Source organism: Meleagris gallopavo, chromosome 8, assembly GCF_905368555.1.
Source record: "Meleagris gallopavo chromosome 8, MGAL_WU_HG_1.1, whole genome shotgun sequence".
NCBI lineage: Eukaryota > Metazoa > Chordata > Aves > Galliformes > Phasianidae > Meleagris > Meleagris gallopavo.
In genome coordinates this window covers 21,415,809-21,431,581 of record NC_139411.1, presented here as the reverse complement: position 1 = coordinate 21,431,581, position 15,773 = coordinate 21,415,809, and the positions used below count along the sequence as shown (strand labels likewise).

The 15,773-nt window shown below is 51.7% G+C and overlaps 1 protein-coding gene across 1 annotated transcript; it reads left to right on the top strand.

The window, feature by feature from the left end:
- The first annotated feature begins 1,468 nt into the window (after positions 1-1,468).
- ABCC2 (ATP binding cassette subfamily C member 2) lies at positions 1,469-15,578 on the top strand. Its single transcript, XM_010714591.4, has 32 exons — positions 1,469-1,618; positions 2,039-2,212; positions 2,658-2,783; positions 3,595-3,729; positions 4,158-4,280; positions 4,440-4,495; positions 5,034-5,265; positions 5,960-6,126; positions 6,266-6,443; positions 6,655-6,909; positions 7,151-7,216; positions 7,296-7,433; positions 7,598-7,744; positions 8,016-8,100; positions 8,369-8,435; positions 8,609-8,735; positions 8,910-9,086; positions 9,206-9,373; positions 9,666-9,852; positions 9,954-10,086; positions 10,427-10,532; positions 10,779-10,998; positions 11,210-11,364; positions 11,960-12,115; positions 12,217-12,416; positions 12,876-13,002; positions 13,273-13,374; positions 13,449-13,592; positions 13,720-13,878; positions 14,092-14,258; positions 14,392-14,586; positions 14,997-15,578. The coding sequence occupies exons 1-32, from the start codon at positions 1,577-1,579 to the stop codon at positions 15,124-15,126; spliced, it is 4,644 nt and encodes a 1,547-aa protein (XP_010712893.1). The 5' UTR covers positions 1,469-1,576; the 3' UTR covers positions 15,127-15,578.
- Positions 15,579-15,773: the final 195 nt, after the last annotated feature.

The window sequence follows — 15,773 nt, the reverse complement described above, 5'->3', positions numbered from 1 at the left end:
TCTCAGAGATTAGGAGGTCTGGATCAATGTGTACATTGTCTTGCATAAGTCTTTGTTCTGGAGCAGACCTATGAGGGCATGAAGGGCACTTCAGTTAGCTTGGTCCCAGCAAATATTTTCTGGATATTGTAATAGAAGAAGCTTTATGGAAGGAGCTGGAGGATACTAAGGTGACTTTACAGATTTTCAGGAGGATGAGCGTGTCGCAAACTTGATGGTAGAGGAAGAGGAAGAAATGCTTGTTTCAAACATTCTTGGCTGAGGAAAGCTGTTCAGCTCTGAACGAGAGACCAAAGACTGGGAGAGGATGGGCTCTATAATATGCATTGAAAAGCAAGGTGAGCGAGGGGATGGAGTATTTAATAGGAAGCTGTCACTGGGGCAAGTGGTCCATGTGTGAGCCTTATAAGCAAGGCCAGTGGGTAGAGAAGAACTTGGTAGAGACAAGGGCACCTTTTAGGATCGTGTTTGTGAAGATAAATTTGAAAGACGATCTCAGCTACTGTACAAAAATAAGCTGGAAAAAAAAGGTAGGATTTAGGTGCAACCTAGGTACAATACGTATGAGGCTTTGTTCAGCTCAGAAGGCAGGGCTGTGGGGTAGAGGGATGTGAAAGACCGTGGTGTGAATCACAAGGTGAGGACAGGAACGTCTTCATAGCACCCCACAGTTCACAAATTACATCAGCACTTTGGACTGAGAAGAACCTGAGGGAGTGGCTGCTCCATTCAGTGATCTTCTGTCTAATACATCAGATAGCTGCTCTCCTCAGCAGTGTATTGCTGCTGGCTGGAGGACCTGGCACTGGGGACAGCTTTGTTTACCAAAAAAAGAAGAGCATTTAATCAGACAAGGCAATAATAATTAACCAGCAGGTTAGACGTTGGACCTTCCTCTGCGATTGATGGCAAGGGGCTTGTTCCTGAGCAATTAGTCATTGTATCACCCTTGACTCTTGAGCTACAAACACTGAACAATGAAACAGCAGAATTCTTCTGGTCTGTGCACCCTCCCCTTTTACCTAATGCTCCTTGAAATCTTGTGTGACAAAGCAAATTCTGTTTTAGGATAGACTCATCCCTTCCAGCCCCCACCTCCCAAAGTAGCAGGATGATGGTTTAGGGTCAGTCTCCTTTCAGGTGTGGCTCTCTGGCTGTCACATGGGTACTGGGGGTTGCTGGAGTGATCCCAGCAGAGGAAAGATGTACTGCACCAACACAGATTGTCTTTTGTGGGACCATACACCTATCTCAGTATACAATGATGAAGACTGTGGTTTTCAAGCAATGGCCGTATGGTGAAGTGAGTCTGTGACAGCAGTTTCCCTTCCATCTCTTCTCTGAGTCTCCCTCTCTTCCCTTCCTTGCAACTTGTGGTTTTCCAAGGCCCTTTTGGTCACTGGTTTGCTTTCAGAATTGCACAACCACACCAAGTTAACAATTAACAGTATGCCATCAGGATTTGATCCCAACACCGGCCAAGGGTGTGTAGGGACTTTTATTCCAAGCATCCACCCAGGACTCTCACAGCTGAGCAGAGCGAGAGAAGGAGCTGCTGGCTCTGCCCAACACAGCCATGGCAGCAGCCTTGGAGGAGTTCTGTGGCTCTGTCTTCTGGGTGAGTGGCTGTGTTGGCCCTGTTGGGGTAGGGTGCTTGGTGGGCAGTAAGTCAGGATGATGGGTGCTGAGTGGGGTGGAAAGAAGAGGTACAGTAGCTATCAGAGTGCTGGTGCTGTGAGCCAGGTGAGGACTGAGCGATCCTGAGTGACTTCAGGGGAGGGTCAGGTTGGGTGCTGGGAAAAGGTTCTTCACCAGAGGGCAGTGGGCACGGAACAGGCTAGCCAGGCAGTGGTCACAGCCACAGGCTGCCAGGGTTCAGGACATGTCTTGGACAATGCTCTCAGACATAGGGTCTGATTGTTGGGTGGCCCTTTGTGGAGCCAAGGGTTGGACTCGATGATCGTTGTAGATAACTTCCAATTCAGGATATTCTATGATTCTATAGTTCTATGATCTGACTGCCTGTTCTTGTCCCCAGAACGGCTCCTTCCTCGCTCGCTCTGATGCTGACCTGCCAGTGTGCTTCCAGCAGACAGTGCTGGTCTGGATCCCCCTTGGCTTCCTCTGGGTTTTGGCTCCATGGCAGCTCCTTCCCTTGTGCAAATCTAAATCCAAGAAATCATCTCTGACCAAACTCTACATGATCAAACAGGTAGCGTGGGGCTGAGGGGGCACAGAGGGCGGCGGGAGCAACCTGAGTTGAGAGGTGGTGAGTAGAAAGCTTCTAAGCTGGAGTTGGGTGAAGAATTAATAGATGAGAAGCGTAGGAGAGAAGAAGCACTGTGATGGAAAAGCCAGAAAGAAGTCCATGATGACGCATAGCTGGGACAGAGGGCACCACAAGACTGGGATGCTCCAGGAGGGAGGCCTTAGGTGTGCATTGCAGCCTCTGATATTATGTGCTTGTGTGTTCCAAGGTTAAAATGATGGCAGTGCTCCCGTGAAAGGGCACAAGAAAGCTCTTTGCACCAGGTTTGAGTTGGAAAGGGTGCAGTGATCTACAGGGTGCTTTTATATCCAGTCACATTGTCTCCCACTGGTTTCCACTGCACACGGTTGACTGGTCTCTCTTCAAAATTGTGCTCCTCTTCACACAGGTGCTGGCTACGTTGCTGTTGATGACAGCTGTGGCAGAGTTGGTCTTGGCAGTTTCAGAGGGCACAGGGCAGAACTCCCTGCCAGCTGTCCGGTACACCAACCCCAGCCTATACATCGTTACCTGGGTAAGGGTCAGCAGGACAACATGCTGAGTGTCACCAAAGAGATGGCGTGAGATGGCAGGGCTGGACTGCAGAAAGCTTCCATAGCACAGGGATGAAGAGAGGCTGCGTCTGCGGGAGAGCAACCTGGGAGATGGGGATGGGGCAGCTCTGAGCATCTGCAGGAATTCTGTGGGAAGGAAGAGTTGAGAAGTGCCATAGAATTCTGAAGCAGAGGAGATCTGTGATTAGAGATTGGATTTGTGAATGAAGATATGTGAGACTGGTCCTCTAGAAAACTGATAGCATAAGAGCTGCGTGCGCAGGGGAACACGTGCACAGGAATAGCAGATATTTTGTAGAAGTTATCGGCCAAACTAACAGTCTTACTAAAGCCATAAAACTTAGGAGCTACACTTACGAGCAAACATAACAATTTGCTGATGATTACTATTTTATCAGTTGGATTCATGTGCAAAGTTTAGGAGATATTGTTAACCATGGGTCTCTGACCTGTGTAATGTCAGGCTTGGAGTGATGTTCAGGAGCCAGGGCATTGCTTTATGCCCGCTCTTTATAGCATGGCCAAGAACCTGGGGTAAGAACAGCTAAAGCATAATGCCGGGGTGCCTTCAGACCTTGTTTTTCCTATGAGCATTTTGATATGATGTCTCCCTGAAATAAACCTTTGCCCTGTGCGATGAACTCTGAAGCTTCTGTAGGACTGGCTAAGACCACGTGTGCCAGGGCCTGGGTACATGTACCCCAAAGGTATGTTTGAAGGGCAGAGCTTGTCCTGCTGCCCTGCCCGAACCTGTGATGGTTTTTCTCCCAGGTCCTGGTGCTTCTGATCCACTATGCGCGGTCCTTCTGCTTGTGCAGAGACTCAGTGGTACTGTTCTGCTTCTGGATCCTGTCACTGCTCTGTGGGATCCTGCCGTTCCAGTCCCTTGTCCGGAGAGCACTGCAGGTTGGGTTTGGCAAGAAGCTCTGTATTTCCCCATTGCACTGTTCAGTCCCCAAAGGAAGTAATAGAATCATAGAATACCCTGAGATATTACCCCATAAGGATCATCGAGTCCATCATGGACCTCACCCCTTGACAAGCTCTCAGTGGTATCACTGAGGTCCCAGCTGCCCTATGGACCTTGGGAATTGAAGGAGGAATAGCCTTTTAAATTCACCCTCTCCCTTTGAGGAAGCATGAGAAAACCAGGATAATTTCTCCCCTTATGGACACTGGGGAGGAGGGACGGAGAAGAAAAGAGCGGTGGTGAAGGGAAGCTGAGAGAGAACACAGAGTTCTGCAACTGCTCTTTTGGTTTGAATGCTGTTTCTGAGGGCCGGGTGGCCTTGAGACAAACTTCAGCAGTCACCCTGGGCTCTACTTTCCCACAGGACCCCATCTCGGATGTGCCACGGTTTGTCCTCTTCTTCATCTCCTATGGGCTCCAGCTGCTGCTCTTTATTGTCTCAGGCTTCTCAGATATCTCCCCAGAAGGAAAGGAATTTGCAAAGAAGGTATGAAGTGCATGCAGGGTGGGTGAAGGTGCTGGGAAGGTTTCAGCAAGGGGCACAAGGAGAGCTGGAGGCTGCAGCCTGGTACTGGTCAGTTCTTGTCAACTTCATCTTAGTACCTGCAATGCCTCAGTACTCACTTCTCTTTCCTTTGCACTCTAGAACCCAGAGGTGACAGCCTCCATCCTGAGTTCCATCACCTTCGAGTGGTACAGCAGGTGAGCAGGGCTATGGGGAGATCTGGGTGGCAAAATGCAGGGAGGCCTCAGGGCTGAGCTGCACAGGCTGCTATGAGCCATAGCATCACAGCATAGAATCACAGAATAGTTGGGTTGGAAGGAACCATAAAGCCCATCCAGTTCCAACTCCTTGCTGTAGGCTGGCTGCTACCCAACAGATCAGGGCTGAGGGCCCCATCCAAGAGCTGGCCAGGAGAAGCTCAGTAATCAGTACAGTCTGTGCAGCCTGAGCTTGGACAATTCCCACCTTGCTGTGCACTGGTACCTGATGCATCAGGCCCAGCCTGCAGGTAGCAGTGATCTGTCATGGCTCTGCCACATGGCATGAAAGTTGCATGGGAGCTTCAGCCACAACAGGCTGTGAACACAAATCAGGGGTCTGAGCTGCAGGGAGCTCGGTTTGTAGCTCTCCCTCTGTTAGGACCAGACTCTGAAATCTCTGCATTTGCAGTAAGGACTTACTTCCTACAGACACAGTGTTGGAGACTTGCTAAGGGGAAATTTCTCTGCCCCACAGGATGATTTACAAGGGCCATCGGAAGCCCTTGGAAATTGAAGATGTCTGGGAGTTGAAAGATAAAGACAGGACACAGGCCTTATATGCTACTTTTGAGAAGAACATGAAGACTGCATTGAGGAAAGCCCAAGCAGAATTGGAGAAAAGGAAACGCAAGAAAAAACGCCAGGAACGTGACACAGAGCACATGAATGGGATGAGCAAGGCCCAGAGCCAGGACATCCTGGTGCTGGTAAATCCCTTCCTACGTGTGGCCTTGTGTGAGATGCAGAGATCCAAGCCCAGCCTTGTTGAGTAGGGTCACCTCATCTCACTACAGCCCCCAGTGCTGAGTTTTCCAACTCTGATTCTTCAGGGCCATGGACAAAGATGGGGAATCCCATGGCAAGGTCATCCTCAGCAGATCCCTACTTTTTGAGACACCAAGAAATTCTCCATCCTTATGCCCTTCAGAAGAACAGGGAACCATCCCTCAAGGCTACAGTACAAGCAGCTTCCCTGTCTCTGTATTTCCCTGTCCCAGATTTCTCCCTGGTCTGAGTGAAAATCACTCTGAATTGAGAAAGATTCATAGAATCATTCAGGTTGGAAGAGACCTCTAAGATCATTCAGTCTAACCTTCAAGCCATCCCCACCCTGCCCACTAACCATGTCCCTTAGTGCCACATCTCCACATTTCTTCAACATCTCTAGCAATCGTGACCCCAACACCTCTCTGGGCACCTATACCAATGCATCACCACTCTTTCTGAGAAGGAATTTTTCTATAATTTATCAATAATATAGATAGATAATATGACAGGAGTTAAAGGCTGGGCTTCATTCAGGAGACCTGATCTGGGGGTTATGTAGCTGCCTTGGAAGCATCCTTTCAGGTGCCAAAAACCATAGGACCTGCTCATTTATTTCTTCATTTTCTCCTCTAGGAGGAGAAACAGCCAAAGAAGAAGAAAAAGAAGGGAGGTAAAGGGGATTACCCCAAGAAGTGGCTGATGAAAGTCCTCTTTAAGACCTTCTTGCAGAACCTCATGATGTCAGTGGCTTTCAAATTGGTACATGATGCTCTTGTGTTTGTCAGCCCCCAGCTGCTGAAGTGAGTCACACCATCCTGGCCTTGCCCCCAGCCCTACCACCTTCCTGTGTGCTCAGCACCCAACTGCCTCTGTTGGTTTGGAGCACCCTGTTGGGTCTGTCTCCATGGGTGGGTGGCTCACAGCCTCTCTGCCCCTCAGGCTGCTGATCGCCTTTGTGTCAGATGCGGAGGCCTTTGCCTGGCAAGGGTACCTGTACAGCATCCTGCTCTTTCTGACTGCGATACTCCAGTCCCTCTGCCTGCAGCAGTACTTCAACCTGTGCTTCCAGCTTGGCACAAATGTGCGTGCCAGCCTCATTGCTGCTATCTACAAGAAGGTTGGTATGGCTCTGTCACCATCTGCAGCTGGCTTTCTCCCAGCTGGGCTGGGAATTACAGCATCTCTTGCCCATCAGCCTGGGGCAAACAGCACATCTGATAGTTACCAGAATCTGAGGAGCAGTTTCAGCCTATCCTGCTGGTTCCCAGCTCTGCTCCCATAAGTTGACCATTAAGGTCATTTGCATTGACCACAGTTTCTCTCTCCAGGCGCTTACCATGTCCAGTGCCACTCGCAAAGAGTCTACAGTGGGAGAGACTGTGAACCTGATGTCAGCTGATGCCCAAAGATTCATGGACATGGCCAACTTTGTTCACCAGCTCTGGTCATCACCCTTGCAAATTATCTTGTCTATTGTCTTCCTCTGGGGAGAGCTGGGCCCCTCTGTCCTGGCTGGCCTTGCAGTCATGGTGCTGCTCATCCCCATAAATGGATTCCTGGTCAACAAGTCCAGAGACATACAGGTCAGTGGTGGGAGGTTCTCCCTGTTGTTGTTCTTCCTGCTCCCCTAACATTCCTTGTTATGCTGCAGATCTTTCCCAGACTGGGTCTGATTTAGGCTGGGGTGGTCATCCACACTCGTAGGATGTTTTCCTGGGTCCTGGAGCCCTCCCTTCCCTTCCCTAGGGTAGCCCAGGTGCATTCCCAAGAGTGAGCTCTGTCTGGTTGAGGTGTAGCCATGACCTCTGGCTCTTCTGTTTGTAGGTGAGGAACATGAAGAACAAGGATGAGCGCATGAAAATAATGGGTGAAGTCCTCAATGGAATCAAGGTGAGCAGTGGAGTGTGGACACCCTGAAAGGTGGGCATTCCAGTGAGGCCAGCACAGGCTCACTCTGGTTATCTCACAGATCTTGAAGCTTTTTGCCTGGGAGCCCTCATTTGAGAAGCGAATCAATGAGATTCGAGCATGTGAGCTGAAGGACTTACTGAAGTTCTCTTACCTGCAGTCAGTTTCTATCTTCGTGTTCTCATGTGCCCCCTTCCTGGTGAGTGCCAGCAGGCTGGGGAGAACTGCATTTTTTTGAGAGCTGGGGTTGGGTTGGGACCAAGGGGATGGGAAAGATGGGGAACCTCAGCTGGTGTGAAGTGAGGGGAGGCAAATGACCTGGGCTGCATACGACCACATTGATGGTGGCTTCTTCTGTTCCAGGTCTCCTTGGCCAGTTTTTCTGTCTATGTACTGGTGGATGAGAACAACGTCCTGGATGCACAGAAAGCCTTTACCTCCATCTCCCTTTTCAATGTGCTGCGCTTCCCCATGGCCATGCTGCCCTTGGTTCTTTCTGCCATGGTGCAGGTCAGCCCTCAGGAGGGACCACCTGATATCTCTGTTTAAGCTCAGATGGGGCTCAGATGTGTGATGGTCTAGGGCCTTGGACACCCAAGGATTAGTGCACAGGGCTCTTTTGGCAGTGGGATGGAATGGGACTTGCCTGTGTGACACAGGGTTAGGGCTCAGAGGTGGAGGATGATGCTTGAGTGTAGGCTGTGTATGGGGTGCTCTACTTAGGGGGCTTCTGTAAGCAAACCCAGCTGTGCCTCATGTCATCCTCTTTCTGCCATGGCAGACCAATGTCTCAAAGGAGAGGCTGGAGCGATACCTGGGTGGAGAGGAGCTGGACACCTCAGCTATCCACCATGACTCCATCCCAGGTAGGTAAAGCTCTGGCTTAGTCCCTGTGGGTTGCTGGTCGGCCTCACCTTGCACCAGCGAGCAGCAGGCAGATCACGATATGCTGGGGGTGGACATTTCAGAGGTGGATCTGTGCAGGGAGGAGATGAGCAGAACCAGGTGAATGAAGGACGCATGGAAGGTTTTGGGGGTGGTGCAGACTGGTTGGTTTGGGATGCTCAATCCAATTGCAAGGGATGAAGCTGGCTTGCACTTTCTCAGTCCTGAGGTGCATCTTTTTGCTGACAGGCAGTGCTGTGCGCTTCTCAGATGCCACGTTTACCTGGGAGCAGGATGGGAATGCTGCGATAAGAGAGTAAGTGCTGTGTGCCATGTGGGGCCTGATGGGTCCCTCTCCCTCTAAGCTTTTAGTTGGGCAAGGCAGTCGTCTCTTTACAGTGCCAGTCATGGTGAACCCCCAGCTGTGCTCTGCTCTGTGTGGGTCCTGTGCAGGAGACATGCTGCTCACTGGGCTCTCCTGTCTTGCAGTGTCAACCTGGACATCAAACCTGGGAGCCTGGTGGCTGTGGTTGGGGCTGTGGGCTCAGGGAAGTCTTCACTGATATCGGCCATGCTGGGGGAGATGGAGAATATCAAAGGACACATCAATATCCAGGTGAGAGTGGCTGGCTGGTGCCAGGGGCTATGGGGCTCAGAAATTGGCAGCGGGTCAGGCACTGAGTGACCATGAGCCCCCAGGTGAGGGACCAGAGTGGTCCTGAGAGGTGTGAGGTGGCCGCGTTTGGGCTGAGGCTCTGGTGATAACCCTGTTCTTGTGTCTCTCTCCCAGGGCTCCCTGGCCTATGTCCCCCAGCAGGCCTGGATTCAGAATGCCACGCTGAAAGACAATATCCTTTTTGGATCAGAGCTGGATGAAACTAGGTATCAGAAAGTCATCAAAGCCTGTGCCCTCCTTCCAGACCTGGAGCTACTACCTGCAGGTGACCAGACAGAGATTGGAGAGAAGGTATCAGCCTTGGGCAATGCGCAGTAGGGATGAACAAATATGTGGTGAACACATGTGGCAGAGAGAAAGGCAGTCACCTTGTGGCAGTCTGGGGCTCATGGAGGTTCCTTTTCATTCAGGGCATTAACCTGAGTGGAGGCCAGAAGCAGCGGGTCAGTCTGGCCAGGGCAGTGTACAGCGATGCTGACATCTACATCCTGGACGACCCTCTCTCTGCTGTGGATGCGCATGTTGGCAAGCACCTCTTTGAGCACGTGCTGGGACCTAAAGGGCTGCTGCAAAAGAAGGTGAGCGCTTGTGCCCTCCTTCCTGAGACATGGCCAGGCAGAAATGTCTCTGGTACTGTGATGCCCATCATCCTGGGATGCCCCTCCTCTGCTTGGGACAGAGAAGGGATCCTGTGGCTTTTAAGTAGGCAGAAGAGTCCTGGGGCGATGTGGAGGTGGGAAGGGTGCCCTGTGTACCCATGGCCAGTGGTGATGAGCAGAGAGGTCCTCAAGTAGACGTCAGTCCAAAGCTTGGGGTGCAAGAGGTGTTCTGATTGTACTGCTCTCCAACAACAGTGCCACTTTATTGCAGACACGGATCTTGGTGACGCACAGTATCAGTTTCCTGCCCCAGGCTGATAACATTGTGGTGCTGGTGGCAGGAGCAGTGTCTGAACATGGTTCCTACAGCACCCTGCTTGCAAACAGGGGAGCCTTTGCCCAGTTCCTGAACTCATATGGTAGCCAGGAGGAGTGTGCTGCAGAGGAAACTACTGCAGGTACTGGGAATGCTACTGGGTATAGGGGACGTGTGTGTCTTGAGGTTCTGAAATCTCCAAGATGCGATTCATTAGTCTGTCCTTCATTCCCATGTCTGTAGCTGTTGGCTTAGATGGGATTGAAGAGCAGGGGGATGAAGGTATGGAGCCTTCTGTGGAGGATGGGCCCGATGATGTGGTGACCATGACGCTGAAGCGAGAGGCCAGCATCCATCGCAAAGAGTTCACCCGCAGGTGGGGACTCAGCCAGAGCTCTCTGCTCTCTCCCTTGCTTCCTGCATTGCCCTTTAGGAAACCAGGGGGCTTCACTGGGAGATTCCTGCAGAGAAGGGGGTGGGAACTTCCCTTGCTGCATCTAACCCTAGCTAACGCTGGGTCAGGAACATTTGATCTTGCTTTTACTTGCCCTGCTGTGACCTTGGTCTTTCACAAAGCTTGTTCAAAGCTGCCTGTGTAGGGACACTCATCCCAAAGAACTCCAGCACTGTGTCCCAGTGCTATGTGGGATGCAACCCCAGAGCAGGACCTCCAGAGCAGCACCCTGGTACTAACGGTGCCCATCACCTTCCCGCAGCATCAGTACGCAGAGCACCACTTCTGTGAAGAAGGCCCAGGAGGAGCCCATCAAGAACATAAAGGGCCAGAAGCTGATTGAGAAGGAAGCTGTGGAAACTGGCAAGGTGAGGAGGAAGAAGAAGGAGATAGAGGGGCACTGTACTGAACTTGACTCTTGCCAAGAGAAGCCAGTGCCAGACTTCCTGCAGCCCCATTGCAGCCAGGACACAGCACTGCATGGAGCTGGTGGCCAAGGTCCCCGACAGTGCAGTACGGTGGAGGGAGGACTGAGGGCAGCAAATCCAACGTTGTGTTGAGTGTCACTGGCTGTGATTTGCTGGGCAGTGATAATGGGCTGAACTTCTCCACAGGTGAAGTTCTCCATGTACCTGCGGTACCTCCGTGCTGTTGGTGTGGGCTTTTCCTTCTGTGTTGCCATGAGCTATGTGGGAGACTACGTTGCCTACGTGGGGACCAACCTGTGGCTCAGTGCCTGGACCGATGATGCGGAGCGCTACCAGAATGAGACCTACCCTGTGCAGCAGCGAGACCTGCGGATCGGTGTCTTTGGGGCGCTGGGGGTTTCACAGGGTGAGTGTGGGGACACAGGGTGCTGCTCACTCAGTGATACGATCCAGCAGGGATAAGGCTGGTGGGATGCAGTTACTGTGGCATGGCGAGGAGGTAGGATGCAGGATGTCACAGTGGGACACTGCACAACTTCACTGTTCCATGTGTCCCATGACTGCCTGGGGCCAGTGTCACGTGAGCTGTGGTTGACCGCTCTGTGCTCTCCTTGCAGCTCTCTTCCTGTTCCTTGCAACCATCCTGTCTTCTCGTGGTGCCATGCGAGCTTCCCGGATTGTGCATGAGCAGCTTCTCAGTAACATCCTACGTGTTCCCATGAGCTTTTTTGACACGACTCCCACTGGCCGCATTGTGAACAGGTTTGCCAAGGTAGGAGAACAGCCCCTACGTGGAGAAGGTCTGGCAGGTCTGGTGGGTGTTGAGTGGTGCCATGTTCTGTGGAGCAGAAGGATATGATGAATGCGTGGTTCACCATGAGATTCACCACATCTTGGGCTGTATATATGAGAAGGAGAGTGGCCAGCAAATTACAGGGGATTATATCTCATCTGCTTAGTGTAAGGGAGGCCACAGCTGGATGCTGAGTCCTGTTTTGGGGCCACCTGGCCAATAGGGATGTAGAAAAACTGAAGAGGGTTCAGAGTAGATTACAGAGAGAGGCAGGAGCCTAGAGCTGTCCTGAGACAATGAGAGGGCCAACAAAATAATGCAGTCAGTGTAAATGACTTTGTAAAGTCTTATTATTGAAATCTTCTCCATTAATTCAGCTGTTCCCAAGCTAGGAGCTGTGCCCCTAAATGTGGCTGTGACGTTTACATCAATACAGTTTGATCCAATATTTTCTCAAATTTTTTGTACTGTGTTAAAGTATGGGTGCGTAGGAATCCTGTATGTGTGGAGCCTCTGGGTTTCTTCCTCTCTCTGGGGTACTGACTGCTTCTCCCTGCTTCTTTTTACACCGCAGGACATCTTCACAGTAGATGAGACCATCCCCATGTCCTTCCGCAGCTGGCTCAACTGTTTCATGGGTATAATTAGCACATTGATCATGATCGCCTTGGCCACCCCATTCTTCCTTGTTGTTATTGTTCCCTTGGGCATCTTCTACTACTTTGTGCTGGTGAGTAGCTGGGGCCTGAGAGCAGCTCTTGCCCTGCCTGGAGCAGTGTCCCTGTCACTGCTGGGCTTTGTGTTGGTAACCGAGCTGTCCCCTCCTTTCAGCACTTCTACATCTCCACGTCACGCCAGCTGCGGCGCCTGGACTCCGTCACCAGGTCTCCCATCTACTCCCACTTTGGTGAGACAGTGTCAGGCCTTTCTGTCATCCGGGCCTATGGACATCAACAACGGTTCCTGCAGCAAAATGAGAAGACGATGGACATCAACCAGAAAACTGTTCACTCCTGGATAGTCTCAAATAGGTGAGTTTGCTCCTTATGCCACAGCACTCCACATCCAGGTCCTGGGAGAGGTTCTGGAGATGCTAAAGTCCTCCTTCATAATCGTAGAGTCATAGAATCATTTGAGTTGGAAGGGGCACTTAAAGGTCATCTAGTCTAACTCTGCTGCAATGAACAGGGACATCTACAGCTCAATCAGAATGTGCTCTGAAGGTCTGTATAGGAATTGGGAGAGATTTGGATAGGGCCACCATCTGTGGAAGAAGGCTTTTTAGGGTGATTTTGAAAGCTCCTATGAAGTATCCAGAGTCTAGGTGAACTGTGCTGTCAAGGGTGGGTCCTGGGAAGATGCCAATGCTCCAGGCCACGTAGGAGTGTGATAGTGGCATTGCCTGGTGCTGGCATATGGTGCTGAGTTCAATGGTGAGATGCTGGTCTCACTGGTTGGCCCTGTGCTGGGGCCGTGTGCTCCCGTTGCAGATGGCTGGCCATCCGCCTGGAGTTTGTTGGGAGCCTGGTGGTCTTCTTCTCTGCACTTCTGGCTGTGATTTCAAAAAACTCTTTGGAAGGTGGCATTGTGGGTCTCTCCGTCTCCTCTGCCCTCAACGTGAGTCAATGAAAGTTTCTTCAGTTAAGTTCTTGGGCTGATGGCTCTGGGCTGGCAGCATGATGCTGCCCCACATTCATCTGCAGTGTGTGGAGAGGGGATTAGCTGGAGTGTCTGATGGAGAGAGTGATTACCTGGGGATTGAAGCCAGGGGAACACGCATCCACATGTAACAGGGATGCTGCTGCGGGGAGGAGCATGTTCTTGATGAACTCTCAACAGAAGGTGATTGTACCCGGTCCCACTGAGCTCTGTGGCTCTGCCGTGCAGGTGACCCAGACACTGAACTGGCTGGTGCGGGTGTCTTCGGAGCTGGAGACAAATATTGTGGCTGTAGAGCGGGTGCACGAGTACACGAAGGTCAAGAGAGAGGTGAGGAGAGCAGGCTGTGGGCCAACACCTGCTGCACAGCTTGGTGCAGCCCCTTAACCTTCCTGTGCCCACAGGCTCCATGGGTGACAGACAAGCGCCCACCCCACGGCTGGCCCAGCAAAGGTGAGATCCAGTTTGTGGATTACCAAGTTCGGTACCGACCTGAACTGGAACTGGTTCTTCAGGGGATCACCTGCAATATTGGGAGTACTGAGAAGGTGAGGACCTCTCTGCCTGCACTACACCCTTTCTTTGTGGCTTGGAGAAGGCCCACCAGGTGAAGATGAGAGTGCTCACTCAGTTATTTCCAGTCCTGTTAGGTGGTCTAAACATCTGCTTCCACAGGTTGGAGTTGTGGGCCGGACGGGAGCTGGAAAATCCTCCCTCACCAACTGCCTCTTCCGTGTTCTGGAAGCTGCTGGGGGAAAGATCATCATTGATGGGTTGGACATAGCGACTATTGGCTTGCACGACCTGCGCCAGAACCTCACCATCATCCCCCAGGTGAGCCAATTCCAGCTTTTATGCACCTCCCATCTTCACAGCTCTGCCCTGGGCACGCCGTGGCCCTTAGCATCCCCCTGGGTGCTGCAAGGATCCCACCCTGAGCACCCTTCATCATCACCACCTTCGTGCCCAGGGGCAGGCTGCAGGGCAAGCATTCAGCCCTGCTGAATGGACACAATAGGTACAAACACTCTGTGCTATCCCTGGCAGGACCCTGTGCTCTTCACTGGCACCCTGCGGATGAACCTGGACCCCTTCGACCAGTACACTGATGAGGAGGTGTGGAAGGCCCTTGAGCTAGCTCACTTGAAGGCGTATGTGCAGGAACTTCCTGAGAGGCTGCAACACATTGTGAGCGAGGGAGGAGAGAACCTGAGGTGAGCAAAGGAACTGAAGCAGGCTCTGCTCCCTGCCCTTCTCCTGGGCCTAGGAGGGGGCTGTGGTGGGGTGTGGGGATGAGACAGGCACCCTCTGTTTACTTGGTAACTCACATCCCCCACCTCCTCCCAGTGTTGGGCAGAGACAGCTCGTTTGTCTGGCCCGGGCCCTTCTCCGCAAAGCCAAGATCCTTATCCTGGACGAAGCAACAGCAGCCGTGGATCTGGAAACAGATCACTTAATCCAGACAACAATCCGGAGTGCTTTTGCTGACTGCACCGTCCTGACCATTGCCCACCGCCTCCACACCATCATGGACAGCAACAGGTACCATAGGGCACAGGAATGGGGCTCAGGTCTCCTGGGGTGGGGAGAGGTGGCCAGTAGCAGATGCAAGGACGCAGCCAGAGGGGTAAGAGTGGTTGCAATGCCCAGAACAGTAATGTAGTTTCTAGGAGTGCAGAACAGAGGAGGGGAAAAATGGTCATGCATTAGTTATGCCTTTGGGAGGGAGTAATGTTTTTGGGATCCTGTACAGCAGCAGGCTACAGAGGGATTCTTGACACCAAATACATTTCACCATCCAGCACAGAGATGAGAACTGTGTGCTCACTGAGAGGTGAACTGCCTAGTGTGGCTGTAGAAGGAACACGTATTGGTGGGGCTGTAGTGCTGGCACCGCCAGCACTATCAGCTTTGACTGTTGGAGCTCAGGTGTTTTCATTTCCCACTGCCAGGGTGATGGTGATGCACGCAGGGAAGATTGTGGAATTTGACAGTCCCGAGAGGCTGCTTCAGAAGCAGAGCATCTTCTCTGCAATGGCGAAGGACGCCGGCATCACAAACACAGAAACCACCACGCTATAGGTGGAGTAGAACAGCATGCAGCTTGCGTGTGAGCAGCTCCCTTCTGCTGGGACTCACCAAGCCAGCACATGGATCTCCCTGCAGCTAGACTGCCCAAGACTTTTTCTCTACAGCTGTGAAGCGAAGGGGAGAGAGTGACTTCTCTGGCTGGCAGGGGCAGAAGATACAGACTTGAGCCGTTACCCGCTGCTACACCCTGCCAGGTGTGCACATGAGGATCTCAAGCTACATAACTTATGGAGAAGAAAGTTATGTCAGGCACGGAGACCATATACCCCCCAGGGGTCCAAGTTTTTGTACTTTGTTATGCCAGGGGAACCTAGCAGAGAGATGCTGTAGCACTACTGAATGAAATTTGCAGAATAATCCAAGTGAATGTTATAATTTATTTACCTCTTGTAACTGTTTCTACTCTTCCTACTAAAAGTCTGATTTTAAGGTATGCTAAATAAGCCTCAAGTTCAGCTTTAATCCTGAATGGTGGTTGGAGGACGGTGGTACAGAGGTTATGCAAATAAATGTTGGGGTACAGATGGATTCATGCCTCTGCTCCAGCCATGAACTCTGGGAGTGGAGGTGGAGGAACATTCTCAGTGGCTGCAGCTGCCCTTGACTGCAATGCAAATAAACGAGGCAGTCCCTGAGGC

What these genes read in the sequence shown, in the direction of transcription:
- ABCC2 (XM_010714591.4), top strand. Translation starts at nt 1,577, where the DNA reads ATGGCAGCAGCCTTGGAGGAGTTCTGTGGCTCTGTCTTCTGG. An exon ending in GTCAGCCCCCAGCTGCTGAA is followed by an intron (nt 6,127 to 6,265) that starts GTGAGTCACACC and finishes TCTGCCCCTCAG; the next exon opens with GCTGCTGATCGCCTTTGTGT. An exon ending in TGCAGAGGAAACTACTGCAG is followed by an intron (nt 9,853 to 9,953) that starts GTACTGGGAATG and finishes CCATGTCTGTAG; the next exon opens with CTGTTGGCTTAGATGGGATT.